The sequence below is a fragment of the Mustela nigripes genome, chromosome 9 (genome assembly GCF_022355385.1).
Source record: "Mustela nigripes isolate SB6536 chromosome 9, MUSNIG.SB6536, whole genome shotgun sequence".
NCBI classification, from domain to species: Eukaryota; Metazoa; Chordata; class Mammalia; order Carnivora; family Mustelidae; genus Mustela; species Mustela nigripes.
Genome location: NC_081565.1, coordinates 42,870,930 through 42,885,521, shown reverse-complemented (window position 1 = coordinate 42,885,521; position 14,592 = coordinate 42,870,930). Strand labels below are relative to the sequence as shown.

At 35.0% G+C, this 14,592-nt stretch overlaps 1 protein-coding gene across 2 annotated transcripts in view; it reads left to right on the top strand.

Moving 5' to 3' along the window:
- The window catches only part of IFT74 (intraflagellar transport 74), an 85,868-nt gene that overhangs the window by 55,860 nt on the left and 15,416 nt on the right, over window positions 1-14,592 (top strand). For both annotated transcript variants that reach the window (XM_059411542.1, XM_059411543.1), the window contains exons 16-18: window positions 9,798-9,851; window positions 11,171-11,268; window positions 11,956-12,082. In XM_059411542.1, the coding sequence (XP_059267525.1) occupies window positions 9,798-9,851; window positions 11,171-11,268; window positions 11,956-12,082 (279 nt within the window). The remainder of the gene's footprint in view (window positions 1-9,797; window positions 9,852-11,170; window positions 11,269-11,955; window positions 12,083-14,592) is intronic.

Sequence of the window (14,592 nt, the reverse complement as noted above, 5' to 3'; positions counted from 1 at the left end):
TTGTGACATATAGCTAAGTAATTTGTTTTTGTGATTGTTGACTTAGAATTTTTTTATTCTCACCTACATATTAATACTTGAGACTTTATATAGTCTCATATTGAAGCTTCCTCAAAGTAGCTATTGTTTCTTGGTCTACTTATATCAGATCCTTTATTCATTCTTCACTATATTACATTAAATAGAAGAATGTTACTGTTTTAAAACATGACAAAACCTTTCATGGAGTAGGAACACAAAATAAGTGATCGGTCTTCTATGCAAAATTCTAAAACCTTTTGAAACTGACTTGGTTCTCAGCTTTACCCAGTGCTGGCTTAGGTTTAGGCTTTCTCTAGTCCGCTCAGTTAGTTGCTACTTGTCCATCTACTTACAGCTTTTGAAGTTTTATTTCTGTTATTTTCTTTTTTAATTTTCATTTTTCCTGGGAATTTTACCTTTAAAAATTTTTTTTACTATAGTTTTAATTGAGTTTGGTGAGGATTAGAACTAATTGTGCATATTCAATTTGCCATCTTTTAAGAAATTATCAATTTCATATACCTAACTTACTCAGAATTTCTAGAGTTTTAATCACCTGAATGTGCTTTATTTTATAGGTGGGGTGTGTGTGTGTGTGTGTGTGTGTGTGTGTGTGTGACTTTGACCATTCTCATGCTTTCATTAACTGTGCAATTAACCTTACCAGGTAGGAGGTTATCCCTTCCTGTTTTTTAAAAATCTTTTTCCTTGGGGATGCCTGGGTAGCTCACTCAGTTAGGCATCTGCCTTCGGCTCGGGTCGTGATCTCAGGGTCCTGGGATTGAGTCCCTCATTGGGCTCTCTGCTCGGTGGGGGGCCTGGCTTCCTCCTCTCTCTGCCTGCCTCTCTGCCTACTTGTGCTCTCTCTGTGTCAAATAAATAAATAAAATCTTTTAAAAAAATCTTTTTCCTTGAACTAGTTATTTTAAAGACTAGTTAATTTCTTTTTTAAAATTTGTGCTTTTGATATAAAAATCTGGTATGTACTTAATTTGAAAATTTCAAGCGAAGAAAAGTGTATAAAGTAAAAAGTCATCTCCTTTCTCCTCATGGTCATCCCAGTGTTGAGTCATCCCAGCCTTTCAAATTATTTACAATTCGATGTCTTTATAGACTTTTAGATTTGTTCTGTACATACATAAGCATATGTATTTTAAGATGGAGTAATCTATAATTCCTCTGAGGTTGAATCTTTCATTTAACACCATATTTAATGTACCTTCTTCCATATGAGGATGTATACTTCATTCTAGGAAGTATAGCATAGTGGTCAGTATCAGGGTTTTAAAGCCAGGCCAAGAATGGTGCCTGGCATGTATTTATTACTCCCAACAACTGTTAGTTACCATCATCATCTTTGTTAGTGTTATGGTTAAATAGTATATTCACTGTATCCACATTGACATTTAAGTGGTTTCTAAATTTTCACTACCAAGAATACTGATGCAGTAAATAACTTTGTTGCACACATGTTTTTTAACTTTAATATTTCTATAGGTAAATTTCTAGAAATGAAATTATAAATAGAATGTTACTTATGTTTATAATTTTTATTATTTTTGCAAATTTCTTTCAGAAAAAGTTGTGCCATTTTATACATCCAACAGCAGTATGTGAAAGTTCTTCCTCACCAGTTATTTATAAATTTATTAGTTTTTGTCAGTCAAGAGAATACACACTTTTTAAAATTTAAATTCAATTAACATATAATGTTATTGGTTTCAGAGGTAGGGATCAGAGAATATACACTTCGACTGTTCACTGTTCCTTAAGGCCTGCATTTGTAGTACTACTATGATCCACAAGGTGGGACTGATTTTCTGAATGTCTACTTACACAGATCAGGCTTAACCAATACAGTTGAGAAAGTAGTCACATTATTTTAAAAAAAAATCTTTTATTTATTTTTTTTAAAGATTTTATTTATTTATTTGACAGACAGATCACAAGTAGTCAGAGAAGCAGGCAGAGAGAGGAAGGGAAGCAGGCTCCCCTCAGAGCAGAGAGCCCAATGTGAGGCTTGATCCCAGGACCCTGAGATCATGACCTGAGCTGAAGGCAGACTTTAGCCCAGTGAGCCAACCAGGCGCCCCAAAATCTTTTATTTTTAAGCACTTGTCTCTCAAGAAGATTTGGGGGCATTATAGCTCACTAAAAATTATTCCTTCATTTTTAGAGTACAGTATGTTTCCAAAGATGGATAAGATTGTAAAACCAAATGTGTTGTTATTGGTATAGCATATCAGACATTTAAAAATCTAACTACTACAATGTGATAAATATGTATCATGATAGAAATATATATGAAGTGCTATAGAATAATTGTATTACTGTCCTAAACTCTGTATAAAGTCTTTGCAATTTACTCTATAATTTATATGCTTCTTTGAAGGGTAATAAAAATATAAAATTTTTTCTTTGGTTTGTCTATAGACTACTTTTTTCGTAGTCAGGGTTCTATGGCCTAGTTTAGAAGCTTTCATTCTCTGCATATGTCAGGTAATTTGGAATTTATAAAGACAGGATAGTTTTATTAAAGAGTACAGGTCTGCAACCAGAATGTCTGGATTCAAATCTGAGCTGTGCTATTTTACTGGCTGATTTTGGAATACTATTTGACTTTTTTATATACCTTAGTTTCTTCATTTTTATTTTCTATTTTTTAGTTAATTCATTTTTATTTATTTTTATTTTTTAAAGATTTATTTATTAGAGAGCGAGAATACACATGTGTGAGTAGGGGAGGGGCAGAGGAAGAGAAAGAATCTCAAGCAGGCTCCATGCTTAGTGCAGAGCCGGACTTGGGGCTCAAACTCACGACCCTGAGATCATGACCTGAGCCAGAATAAGAGCCAGCTGCTCAACTGACTGAGCCACTGCGGTGCCACTAGTTTTTTCATTTTTGAAATGGAGATGATAACAGTACCTTCTTTCTACTTAGAGTCACTGTGCAGATTAGATGAAAGGGGTTTTGTGTGTGTGTGTGAGAGACTGAGAATAGCATACCATTATAATAGTGCATATAGTATTAGTTATTAGCTGTTATTATTAATGGTTTTAATTTATAAACTGAAACTTGAATAATTTTCCTGGGGATTTCCCCAAAACATATTTTGAAAAGTATTTTCCCCAGGATATTTAAGTTAATCGATTCAGTTTCCAAGTGATTTATATTCTGGTATCTGAGATGCCAAATGGCATTTACACATTGCCATTCTATCAATATACATTCAATGAAGAAGGAATCATTGCTTATTGTTCAATTTGAAGATTTGTTAGGCTACATTTTGTATTTTTCATTAGAATGATGGTATTTCCAGATCAAGTGCATAAGCACCATCTGTAACAAATTCTGGGGCTCCACTTCAGACCTACTGAGTGTGAAATGCTAGGGATAGGGTTTAGCAATTTGTGTTTCAGCAACCCCTCCTGATGATTCTGATACATGCAAAGTTTATAACCACTGCTTTAGGAAATAATCAAGAAGTTATGTTGTATTTAGTACATTCCAAGGACTATTTATTTTACCATCCGGTTTTATTGACATTACTCTGTTAAAACAATTTTTTTTAATATATATGATTTTTATTTATTTATTTATTGAAGACATTATTTATTTATTTGGCAGACAGAGATCACAAGTAGGCAGAGAGGCAGGCAGAGAGAGAGAGAGAGGAAGGGAAGCAGGCTCCCTGCTGAGCAGAGAGCCCAATGCTGGGCTCAGTCCCAGGACCTGGGATCAATACCTGAGCCGAAGGCAGAGGCTTTAACCCACTGAGCCACCCAGGCGCCCCTATTTATTTATTTGACAGAGACAAACAGGTGAAGTAGCAGGTAGAGGGAGTGGGAAAAGCAGGCTCCCTACTAAGCAAGGAGCCCAGTGGGGACTCGATCCCAGGACCCTGGGAGCATGACCTGAACCAAAAGCAGTTCCTTAACCAACTAAGCCATCCAGTTGCCCCAAATCAAATGTCTTCATGGTCCTTTTTCTTTTGTTTATATGGTGAGGCTTTTAGCAATAATTTAACTTTTGCATATTTGGAGAATTTTTATTATATATTTTTAAAGTGCCTCTAGTGTGTAGAAATAGAATTATCAGACTTGGTCTGCATAGCTGTAAAGAAACTCACCTGCCAAAATTTAAAACATTTTGCAGAGAATGTATGGTTGATAAGTTGGAAGAAGCCTGAAGCCAAAAGTTAGTTTAAAACATTAAACTTAGAGACACCTGGGTGGCTCAGACAGTTAAGCGTCTGCCTTCAGCTCAGATCATGATGCCAGGGTCCTGAGATTGAGTCCTGCATCTGGCTCCTTGCTTAGCAGGGAACTTGCTTCCCCTCTGCCTGCTGCTCCCCCTGTATGTGTGTGCATTCTCTCTCTCTGACAAATAAATAAATAATCTTAAAAAAGATAAAACATTAAACTTATATGGACTCATTTAAACATAGCAGTTTGGTGGTATTTGACATGCTAGTTTATTACTTACTGCTCTAATGACAGGTGGAGAGTAGGTGGGAGAGAGAAACTGAATATAAAAAGATGGAATATAATAGGAACCCTAAAGTAATTAAAATCGAAGTAAGAAAGGGAAGGAGAAAGTACCCTGGCTTACTGAAATATGTGAAAATGTTAGCAGAGATTTAAACAACAACTCAGTATTAATTAATGTGATATAGCCTCCAAAACAGCTGAAATTCTAGATTGCATTAACAGAAAATGAACATATAGACTGTGGGAAGTGATAGTTTTGAATCCTTAACTTCTTGGCATTCTTTCTTTCCCTTTCCCTTTTCCTTTCCTCTTTCTTTCTTTCTTTCTTTCTTTCTTTCTTTCTCTCTCTCTCTCTCTCTCTTTCTTTCTTTCTTTCTTTCTTTCCCTTATCTCTCTTCCTCCATCGCTCCCTCCCTCCCCTTCCCTCACGCTTGCTTGCTTGCTTTCTTTCTTTCTTTCTTTCTTTCTTTCTTTCCTACTCTTTCTCTTTTTCCAGTAGGGGGAGAGGGCAGAGGGAGGGAGAGAATCTTAAAAGACTCCATGGCCAGCCCAGAGCCTAGTCTCATGACCCAGAGATCATGGCCTGAGCTGAAATCAAGAGTTGGATGCTTAACTGACTGAGCCACCCAGACAACCCTTGGCATTATACTTCAAAAGGGATAAAGAAGAACTGGAACTCAATAAGAGCAGATTGAGCAGAATGGCAGAGACTAAAAAAACCATGCCACATAAAGAACATTCAAAGGTACTGAACACTCAAAGGCCCTGGGGGAACTTAGCTTGCCTCAGAAGGACCTCAAGTGCTAGAGAGGAAGGAATTTGGACATGCAGAAGTCCTATGGGGTTTTATTCTTGGCCCACTTCTCTGATTTTATTTTCTTTTTGCTGCTCTTTCACCTCCAAAATCAGTAGACTGGTCAATTTGGGGGGCTTGAGGGCAAAAGAGTCATTAGCTTATAGCTTGTTATATATTAATCAAGATAGAAGGTGGGAGAAAAATGGTACTCAGACCTTCTCAACTGGCAGAACTTCTCAATATAAAATTCAAGATAGCTCTGTAAGGCTAGAATCAAGGAAACATTGGATGGGGGAGAAGTAAGAGTCAGATGAGCTGGCTGTGAGGACAGAGGCTGTGGTGTGCTACTCAGCCCCATGGGAGTGCAAGAAGAACGTTATCTCCCTTACTCCACTAGCTTTCTATGGCAGAGAGCATCAGAAAACAATGATAATCCTCTGTACAGTATTCCAAGTCTTTTGTAATAGTCCGTACCCATTTCTTAATTTGGGGTGCTTGTAGTATAAATGTCTTGAAGGCCAAGGTCGTCTTCATCTCCGTAATTCCTTCGTTACCTATTAGAGTGCCTTGCTGATACAGTATTTTCTACATAAGAACCTTCTGAAGTCTTTCAACTATCTGCTTATTATAGGACTTCATACATATCTCATTTAGAACACTTAATGTTCCATTGTAGCTTTTGGTTTTGTACATCTAATAATTTGTAAGCCCTTCTAGGATAGAGTTAACTATCTTTTATTTTTTTTAAAGATTTTATTTATTTATTTGACAGAGGTCACAAGTAGGTAGAAAGGCAGGCAGAGATGGAGGGGGAAGCAGGCTCCCCGCTGAGCAGAGAGCCCGATGTAGGGCACAGTCCCAGGACCCTGGGATCATGACCTGAGCCAAAGGCAGAGGCTTTAACCCACTGAGCCATCCAGGCGCCCTGAGTTGTAACTATCTTGCTCATTTTTATGTCCCCAGCACCTGCTATAGTATCTGGCATGTAGTAGGCATTCAGTAAATTTGGAATAAATAAATAAATAAAGGTAGAACTATAATTACATCAAATGTTAAGAATTTGAGGACAGCCCTAAAATAACCCTTATTTGCCAAAGTGCCCTTTTCCTTCTCCTTTGGTCTCTTTACTCTTACTACTTTGGACTCTTTTTTGCTTGCCTGCTTTTGTACCTCCAGTGTGACATATTGATCCCCATTATATGATCTTGTCTTCTCCTATGATAGTAGGATGTTAGTAGTCTTATACTTAGTAATAACTCCTTTATTTTACCCTGTCTTAGGACTGTCTGTATCTGTACGTTGCTTCTCATGGGCAGCTCAGTTAGGAATCCTCCAACTGAGAAATCACAAAATAGAGGAGTTCACTAGTTGCCTGATCTCCTTTCTTCTTAGCAGCAGTGATTTGGGAAGAAGTTTTATGAAGCTTGGGAATCTACAAAGATATATGGGATCTGTGTCCTGTCTAATCCAGCTGGCCAGCTATGTAACTGGAGACACTGACCAGATATGTCCTCTAGCTCAGTCTGATGACAGTTAAGAACATGGATTTGAGAAGAAAAGAAGGTTTCTGACTTGGATGATAAGTGTGTGGCCAAAGACTTCCAAACATAATAGGGAATGCAGAGGGGTGCAGACTTTGAGAGGGAAGACTGATGAGTTTAATTATGAATATACTGTTAGGATATCCTGAAAGATACCCACATGAATGTGTCTACTAAGCAGTTGGATAAAATAGTCAGAAAATTAGGGAAAAGGTCAGTTTGAGAGTTTTTAAACCAAAAGAATAAGTGGAATTTTTTTGGATGTAAGGTAGTATTAGAAGTCAAGTAAAAGCAGAAGCCAGAATTTAAATGTTAAAGAAAGGGAAAGCCACGAAGAGAAGACCTAAAGAATGATCTGAGGGTAAGTAAAACCAAAGAAGTTCTCGCCCCAAAGACAGAAAAATTATAAGGAAAAACACTGAAAAGAAAGAAGAATGTATCAATAGTGTCAGATATTGCAGACTGAAGTAAGAACTGGGAATTGTCTCCTTGGATTTGGTAAGTAAGGAGTCATATAATCTTATTGAGAGAAATTGCTTTGGGATTGCAGAATGAGAACCTCACCTCAGTGTCTTGACGTCTGATAGCAAGATGAGGAACTTTTAAAAGCATGTATAGAAGATTTTTTAAGTTTATAAGAAAAAAGATAAGATGATAGGTAAATTTTTCTAAAACCTATGGTGTAGGCCTTGCTCCTAATCCCTTAATGCCTAACCAATCTCTGAAGAGTGGGACTTCTCAGACAACCATGACTTTTTTAGAAACCCAGGATATTAAAAAAGAAGAAGAAAGAAAGCAAGAAAGCTAGGATATGGCAGGTTCAGTAAAAACTAGCTTTTCTGCTACTTCACATATGTTGTATAACATTTCCATGCATATTACCCTCCTATGGAGGGTAATCCAGCTCTAATTCTTTGTTTCCTTCTCAAAAACCATTGCCATAAAGTGAGCAAACAGTGACATAGTTTAATTTGTCTATAATCTATTTTTTAAAAAACTTAATCATATACAAATTTGTTATTAGTAATAAAGTCCATGTCTCCATGTTATTTGAGGCTCTACCCTAACTATCTCCCCTTAATCTTCCTAACTTTACTCTCGCCAGTGTTTGAAAAAATTGCATAGGAGTTTATACAGAACATGGGCTGACCATTGCTTTTTAACCTCTGCCCTGTAACTTTTGGTTCTCCTGTTTTTGTTTTTGTTTTTGTTTTTGTTTTTAACCCTTAAAGCTCTTCTTCTTCTTTTTTTTTTTTTTTTAAGATTTTATTTATTTATTTATTTGGCAGACAGAGATCACAAGTAGGCAGAGAGAGAGAGGGAAGCAGGCTCCCTGCTGAGCAGAGAGCCCAATGTGGGACTTGATCCCAGGACCCTGAGATCATGACCTGAGCCGAAGGCAGCGGCTTAATCCACTGAGCCACCCAGGCACCCCCTTAAAGCTCTTCTAAATGCCATTTTCTTATCAGGAACTGCCTTAGGAATCTGAACTCTATTGTTCTTTCCATCCTTACTGGGCATCATCTTAATAAGTTTCCTTAATTTTTCCCAGAATGCTAAAAATTGACTGACTTGGATAAATTACAGATTGGTGCAAGCACAAACTTATTCTGCTTTCTCTACCTGGACCCTGAGAACACAGGGCTGCAGCTGTCTCACTAGTCTAGGGAAGTAGTAGTGTCCTTCCAAAACTCAGTTTTTGTTACACTGAAAATCCTTTTGTTGTAAAATTATCATGATCCACCTCTGTTAATGGCTCCTTTATGCTGCTAAAGTGTCCAGTTTCGTTCATTTGTCAGGATCTTGGGTTTTTGCCCTTTTAAACATGTCTTTCACATATATTAAAGGCAACATGTCCAAACCTGTTGTAAGCAATTTGTTCCTAAACTTGCTTCTCTTTTCACTTAATAATACCACCATGTCTTCCGTTGCCCAAGACAGAAACCTGTGAGTTACACAAAATCTATTTACTCTGGTTCTTAAATGACTGGATTGAAAATATAATTTCCATCCTGTTTGCCATTGCTCTGCTCCAGGAAACCTTCATCTTTTACCTGCATTACTGTGACAGCCTCCTAACAGATCATATTGCCTCCAATATTACTTGCCTTTTATTCACTCAACCAGAAATATTTTTCAGAAATGCAGATTGATCATTTTATTCCCCTGATTTAAGTTCTTTGGTAGTTTTACCATTTTCCTTAGATGGAAGTACAAACTTTTATGTGTCTTATAAAGTCTCTTATCATTTGTCTCCTCTTTATGCCACTTGTTCACTTCACATTCTCTGACTCAGCCATAGCACTCTGACTTCTTTGTGCTACTATATTCATCCTCACTTTTGGGTTTCTCTACTTGAATTGCTTTGACTTTGAACCTCTTCTTCTCTGTTTCAACCAGGTAACTCCTATTCATTTATTCTTTATAATGAAGCTTAAGTATTACTTCATTAGAGAAAATTTCTGGAAATTCCTTAACTAGATAAATTGTCTTTGCTCTGCTTTTATAGCACCTTTTTTCATATGGTAGCACTTAGGCCATTCTAATGGCTTATTCAGTCTTTATAGACTTTAAGGTCTGTGAGGGAGGTTACTTAGCTATTTTGCCTGCCCTTGTGAGTTATTCAAAGATGGAATGAACATTTAGGGGTGCTTATGTTTCCCATTACCAGAAGTGTTCATGTGCAGGTTGAGTATGTCCAAGTTAGGACCAAAATAGAGAACCATTGGGAAGTCTTTTAAGTTCTTTCCAGTCAGGAGATTGTTTTTTCTAAATTATCAAATATACATATATAGTTGTTTTAAAAGATTCTATGTTAATTAAAAAATTTTCACCGAATTAAAAATTTTGAATATTCAATAACTACTGGTATATAGAAAACCTAATTACATTTAGAGCACTGTGTCTGGAGTTTTTGAAATTGATGTTATATTTTGTATCTCTTGTAGGCGAAATGAATCAGAAGTACAAGGAACTAAAAAAACGGGAGGAAAATATGGACAGTAAGTAACCTTACTGATAGGAAAATATTCTGATGTCTGTTCATGTATACAAAATCAGAGATTTCATTTTGGGAAGATACAATGGCTGATAGTAAGTGCAGAAGTGTGGACATTCAAAGTATTTGCCTTGAAGAATTAATAAATATCTAGCATAGTTTAGGGATGGGTAGAAAACTTTTAAAAGGTTTTGTACATTTGTGTGTATATGAGTATTTTTGTTCTACAGTTGGGTTCTAAAGCTAGTACTTATATTTATTGTTTGTACAGAGACCACTTACTAATTGAGTGTTGAATGTTCTCTTAACTGCTTCACTGTATTCATCCTTAGTATCTTTTGCCCTTTCATTTTTAGCTTTTCATAATACTTCCCTCTCATTATTTATCAGCCTTCACCTCAGATCTTGCTACTTGGTTCTGTTACTAACTGTAACTTTAGAAGCCTTGCAGCTGCTCATTTACTTTTTAAAAATCTTAACTTTCTAAGTAGATCTTCACTTAATTGCATTGTATCTATAATATAGATAAATTTTTAAAAATTTATTATTATATTACCTGTTACCTGGTTTCCTTTGCTAATAATCGTTTTGGTAGAATCTGAAGTTTTATTAGTCCCATGTCAATTGTTACCTTCATAGAAGCATGCCATAATGTAGAAATTGCCAACTCTGATTTAACAATATTCTAAGATTTCTTTAAATCTCAGCAAGTACCAAAAATTATCTCAAAGTAATTAGTTGTTTTGTGCTAATAGTAAAGTTATTGTAACTGTAAGTTTTATTTTTTGAAAGAGCCATAGAAATACCTTAAGAATATAAAAAAGTAAATTACATAATGATTCTATATTAGACAAGGGAAAGGAAGATTTCTTAGAATATTTGTAATGTGAATAAATTATTTAGTCGAGATTAATACAGCATTTTAAGGAAAATACTCATTTTCAGATGAAATAAGTAATTAGCAACTATTTTCCTTATTAAAATTTGTGGCTAGTTATAAGTATGAATAATTATATCAAGGAGAGCCTATGTAAAAATGGATTTTTTTGTGTTCTTCTATATATCAGCTGTTACCTCTGAGCCTGAATTTATACCTTTTAGTTTATTTGTATTAAGATCATAACTGTTAAGCTTTAGAAGCTTGAGAATATGTAGAAATATTCTTACTGAGTAATTTAATTACCTGTGGTTAATAAAAGATTAAATATAGTCATAATGTAAAATTTGCTTTGAATTTCTAAAAAGTACTGTTAAGACCTATAGATCAGAATTTATATAGTGTTAACTATATTAACAGTAGCTTATCATATTTTGAATCTGCAGCTTTTATTGAGACGTTTGATGAAACTAAGAATCAGGAGCTGGAAAGGAAGGCACAGATAGAAGCCAACATTGTTGCACTTTTGGAGCACTGTAGTAGAGTGAGTACCATGTGCCTGTCTTAGTGTCCTCATTATTTTTGCTGTGATTACCTTTCCAAATATAGCTCAAAAAATGCAGTGGTGTACTATTACATCTGTTAATTTAATCTGTTTCCTTTATACTCCCTTGCTTATTTTTTTAAGCTATTAATTTGTTTATTTCTAGCAAAATTCAGCTAAGGATGATAGGGGAAAGGAGGATATGTGTATAATGTCAATTTTTAGTAAGCAAGGGACCAATTCAAAGTAATTATTATGATTTTCTTCTATTGTTAATGTATCTGAACTTGGATAAGTAATGTTTGCACAGAAACTTCAAAATCTGGATGTTATAATGGAAAATGATACATTTTTACATAGTCATTTGTATTATGAATAGAAGTGATTCTTGTAAGAATCTATAAGAGTAAAGTTTATCAAGGAGTATCTTGATTCATAAAAAATGTTTATTGAACGGTTACTAATGAGTGCTAGAACAGAAGGAAAAATGCACAATCTCTTAAGTATTCTGTGTCTGAAGACTCCAAGCAGTTTCTAAGCAGACATAAAACATATATGATAAATGATGTATTTCAAAAAAGGATACTGACTCAGAACATCTAGTTGGTTAGCAGTGTTTTCCAAGAGTTTTCTTGGGGAAGCAAATCAGTGGAATTTTTTCCCATTTTTATTTCTCTACAAATATAGAATCTAAATCGTATGAAACAGATCTCTTCTATCACCAATCAAGAGCTGAAAATGATGCAGGATGATCTCAATTTTAAATCTACTGAAATGCAGAAATCACAAAGTACAGCTAGGAATTTGACTTCAGGTGAGAAAACATAGATTTTAATATCTTTTTTTTTCTGTAACAAATTGAAACTTTAAAACTTTAATGTTATTTTATTTGATATTTTAGAAAGGCTGATAAAGTAATTTATGATTGCTTATTTATAGCCTCAGAATTTTGTGTGACTTTTCACATCAACTTAATAGTATTTCATTGGGATATTCTGATCCATTTTTAACATTTATTGAATGCTTGCTCTATGCCTTTGGTATAATGTAGGTACACAGAGATTTAAAAAAAAAAAATGCGGTCTCTTTCCTCAAGAAACTTTGAGCTTGGTGGAATAATGACAAACAAATAACTAAAATATAATGAAACAGTACATGATAGAAGGATAAGGAGCAACAGAATTATACTGTGTTCATATCCACCCCAGTCTTGGGTAGTTAGGAGAGGAATCCTCGAGAAAGTAATATTTTAGTATATGTGCTGCCGAAGTGAGCACGAGGAAGTAATATTTTAATTATAATTAGTTTCAGCCATTATAACTGACATGATACTAGAATGCCAGCTACATATATAATTTAAATTTCCTAGTAGGTAGGTTATAAAAGTAAACAGGTGGATTTTAATATTTTATTCAATCAGTTTATCCAAGAGATTACTGTTTAAGCTTGTAATCAGTACAAAACTGAGATTTTGCAGTTACGGGTCATCTGGATGGCTCAGTTGGTTAAGCATCTGCCTTCAGCTCAGGTCATGATCCCAGAGTCCTGGGATTGAACCTCACATCAGGCTCCCTGCTCAGTGAGAAGCCTGCTTCTCCCTCTGCCTCTGTTCTTCCCCCTCTTCCTCTGCTTGTGCATTCTTCCTCTCTCTCTGTCTCTCTCTCTGTCAAATAAATAAATAAATAAATAAGTTAAAAAAAAAGTTACAGTCCATCTCAGCTTGAGAGTAGACATAGTCAAGTGTTCAAAAACTGTATGTGGCTAGTGGCTCTCATTTTGTCCTTGCAGATAGAGATTAAAAACAAATACACAAAATTGAGCTTAAAGAGTTCAAGATAGTGTGTCAGCTACACTCAAAAGAAAAAAAGAGTTTAGGATAAAGTCAGAATTTATATAGAATCTTTGTTTCTTGAACTGATGGTTTCTAACTATGAGTGTTTTTTTATGCTGGTATGTGATGATTTTGAATTAGTCATTTTTTTTTTCCCTACTTGGAATTACACTGGCAGTTAGTGAAATTATAAGGAACAAGGAATTAATATTTGCTAACTTAAAAATGTTGAGATTCTTGAATTGGAATAATGAATCCACAGTGTTTATTTATTTGGAATCCCAAAATCTAAAATGCTCCTGGCAGCAAAACCTGTCCTGACCTGAACTGACATGAGGCTACTTATAGTCTTAATTATCCTACCTAATGTGACTGTTCATCATTTTTACTGCAGAAATAGTTAAATACTTGATGACAGGGTGGTGCCTTAAACCCTGCTGTGGGAGTTACAATATATGTGCTATATTATTTTTCTAAAATCTGAAAAATTCTGCATTCTAAAATGCAATAACCTGGGAGTTTTATATAAAGATTAAAGACCTACAAATATATGCTGAATGTTATTAATACACAGTTGAATTTAGATTGATGATATAGCTGGACAATAGTTATTTTACACATTTAAGTATATTTTATCTGCCCAGATTTTCTTGTATCTAGAACTCACCATAAGAAGTCTATACTATTCTTGTTCACCTTTCAGAGAAGATGAATTTTACATTCCCTACTTGTGAATTGCCTCCCTTTTGGCTCTTGCATTTATAATTAGAAATCACCTGATTTTCTTAGTGTACTGTTTCTTAATAGGGCAATATTATTCCCAAAGGGACAAAATTAATTCTTGGGGGAGAGTAAAAAATATCTTAGTTATAATGGTTTGTGAACCCTCAAAAGGGTCACTGTACATAAACAGATATATATATGTAATATATCTGTAATAATAAAGTTTCATGGGAGGGTGGTGATTAGGAAAAAATAGTCTACAAAAGACTCCTTTGGGGGGACAGTGATGGGGTAAAAAGAGATTGTGAAACACTAGTGTATTGCATGAGTAAAGAGGCAAGGAATCTGTCAGCAATAGTTTTTATTTATATTTTTGGAAAGGAAACTCCAGGGAATAAACAAATGCACTGATGGCAGAATATTTCAGAAACATTTCCCCATGTCAAAGTGGTTCCTTCTGAGATTTTGCTACTATGTACACACTGCTTAGTAAACTTTGCAACTTCATAGCATATCAGAAGGAACTAGTCTGCATCCTCTTCCTGTCTCTTCCCTTGGAGAAGTTTTTAACTTTTCAAGGGAACCTGCTGTTAAAGGAAGATAAACTTTACCCTATACCAACCAACCATTTTCTCTTTTTCTCTGGAAAAGCAGTTTGTATAACTCCTAAATGTATGTCCCTGATATATCTTCAAATTAAACTTTTAGTTAGAGTTCAATAATATTTCCACCTAACAGTCAAAATATATAAGCTATATGCATTTTCTTTT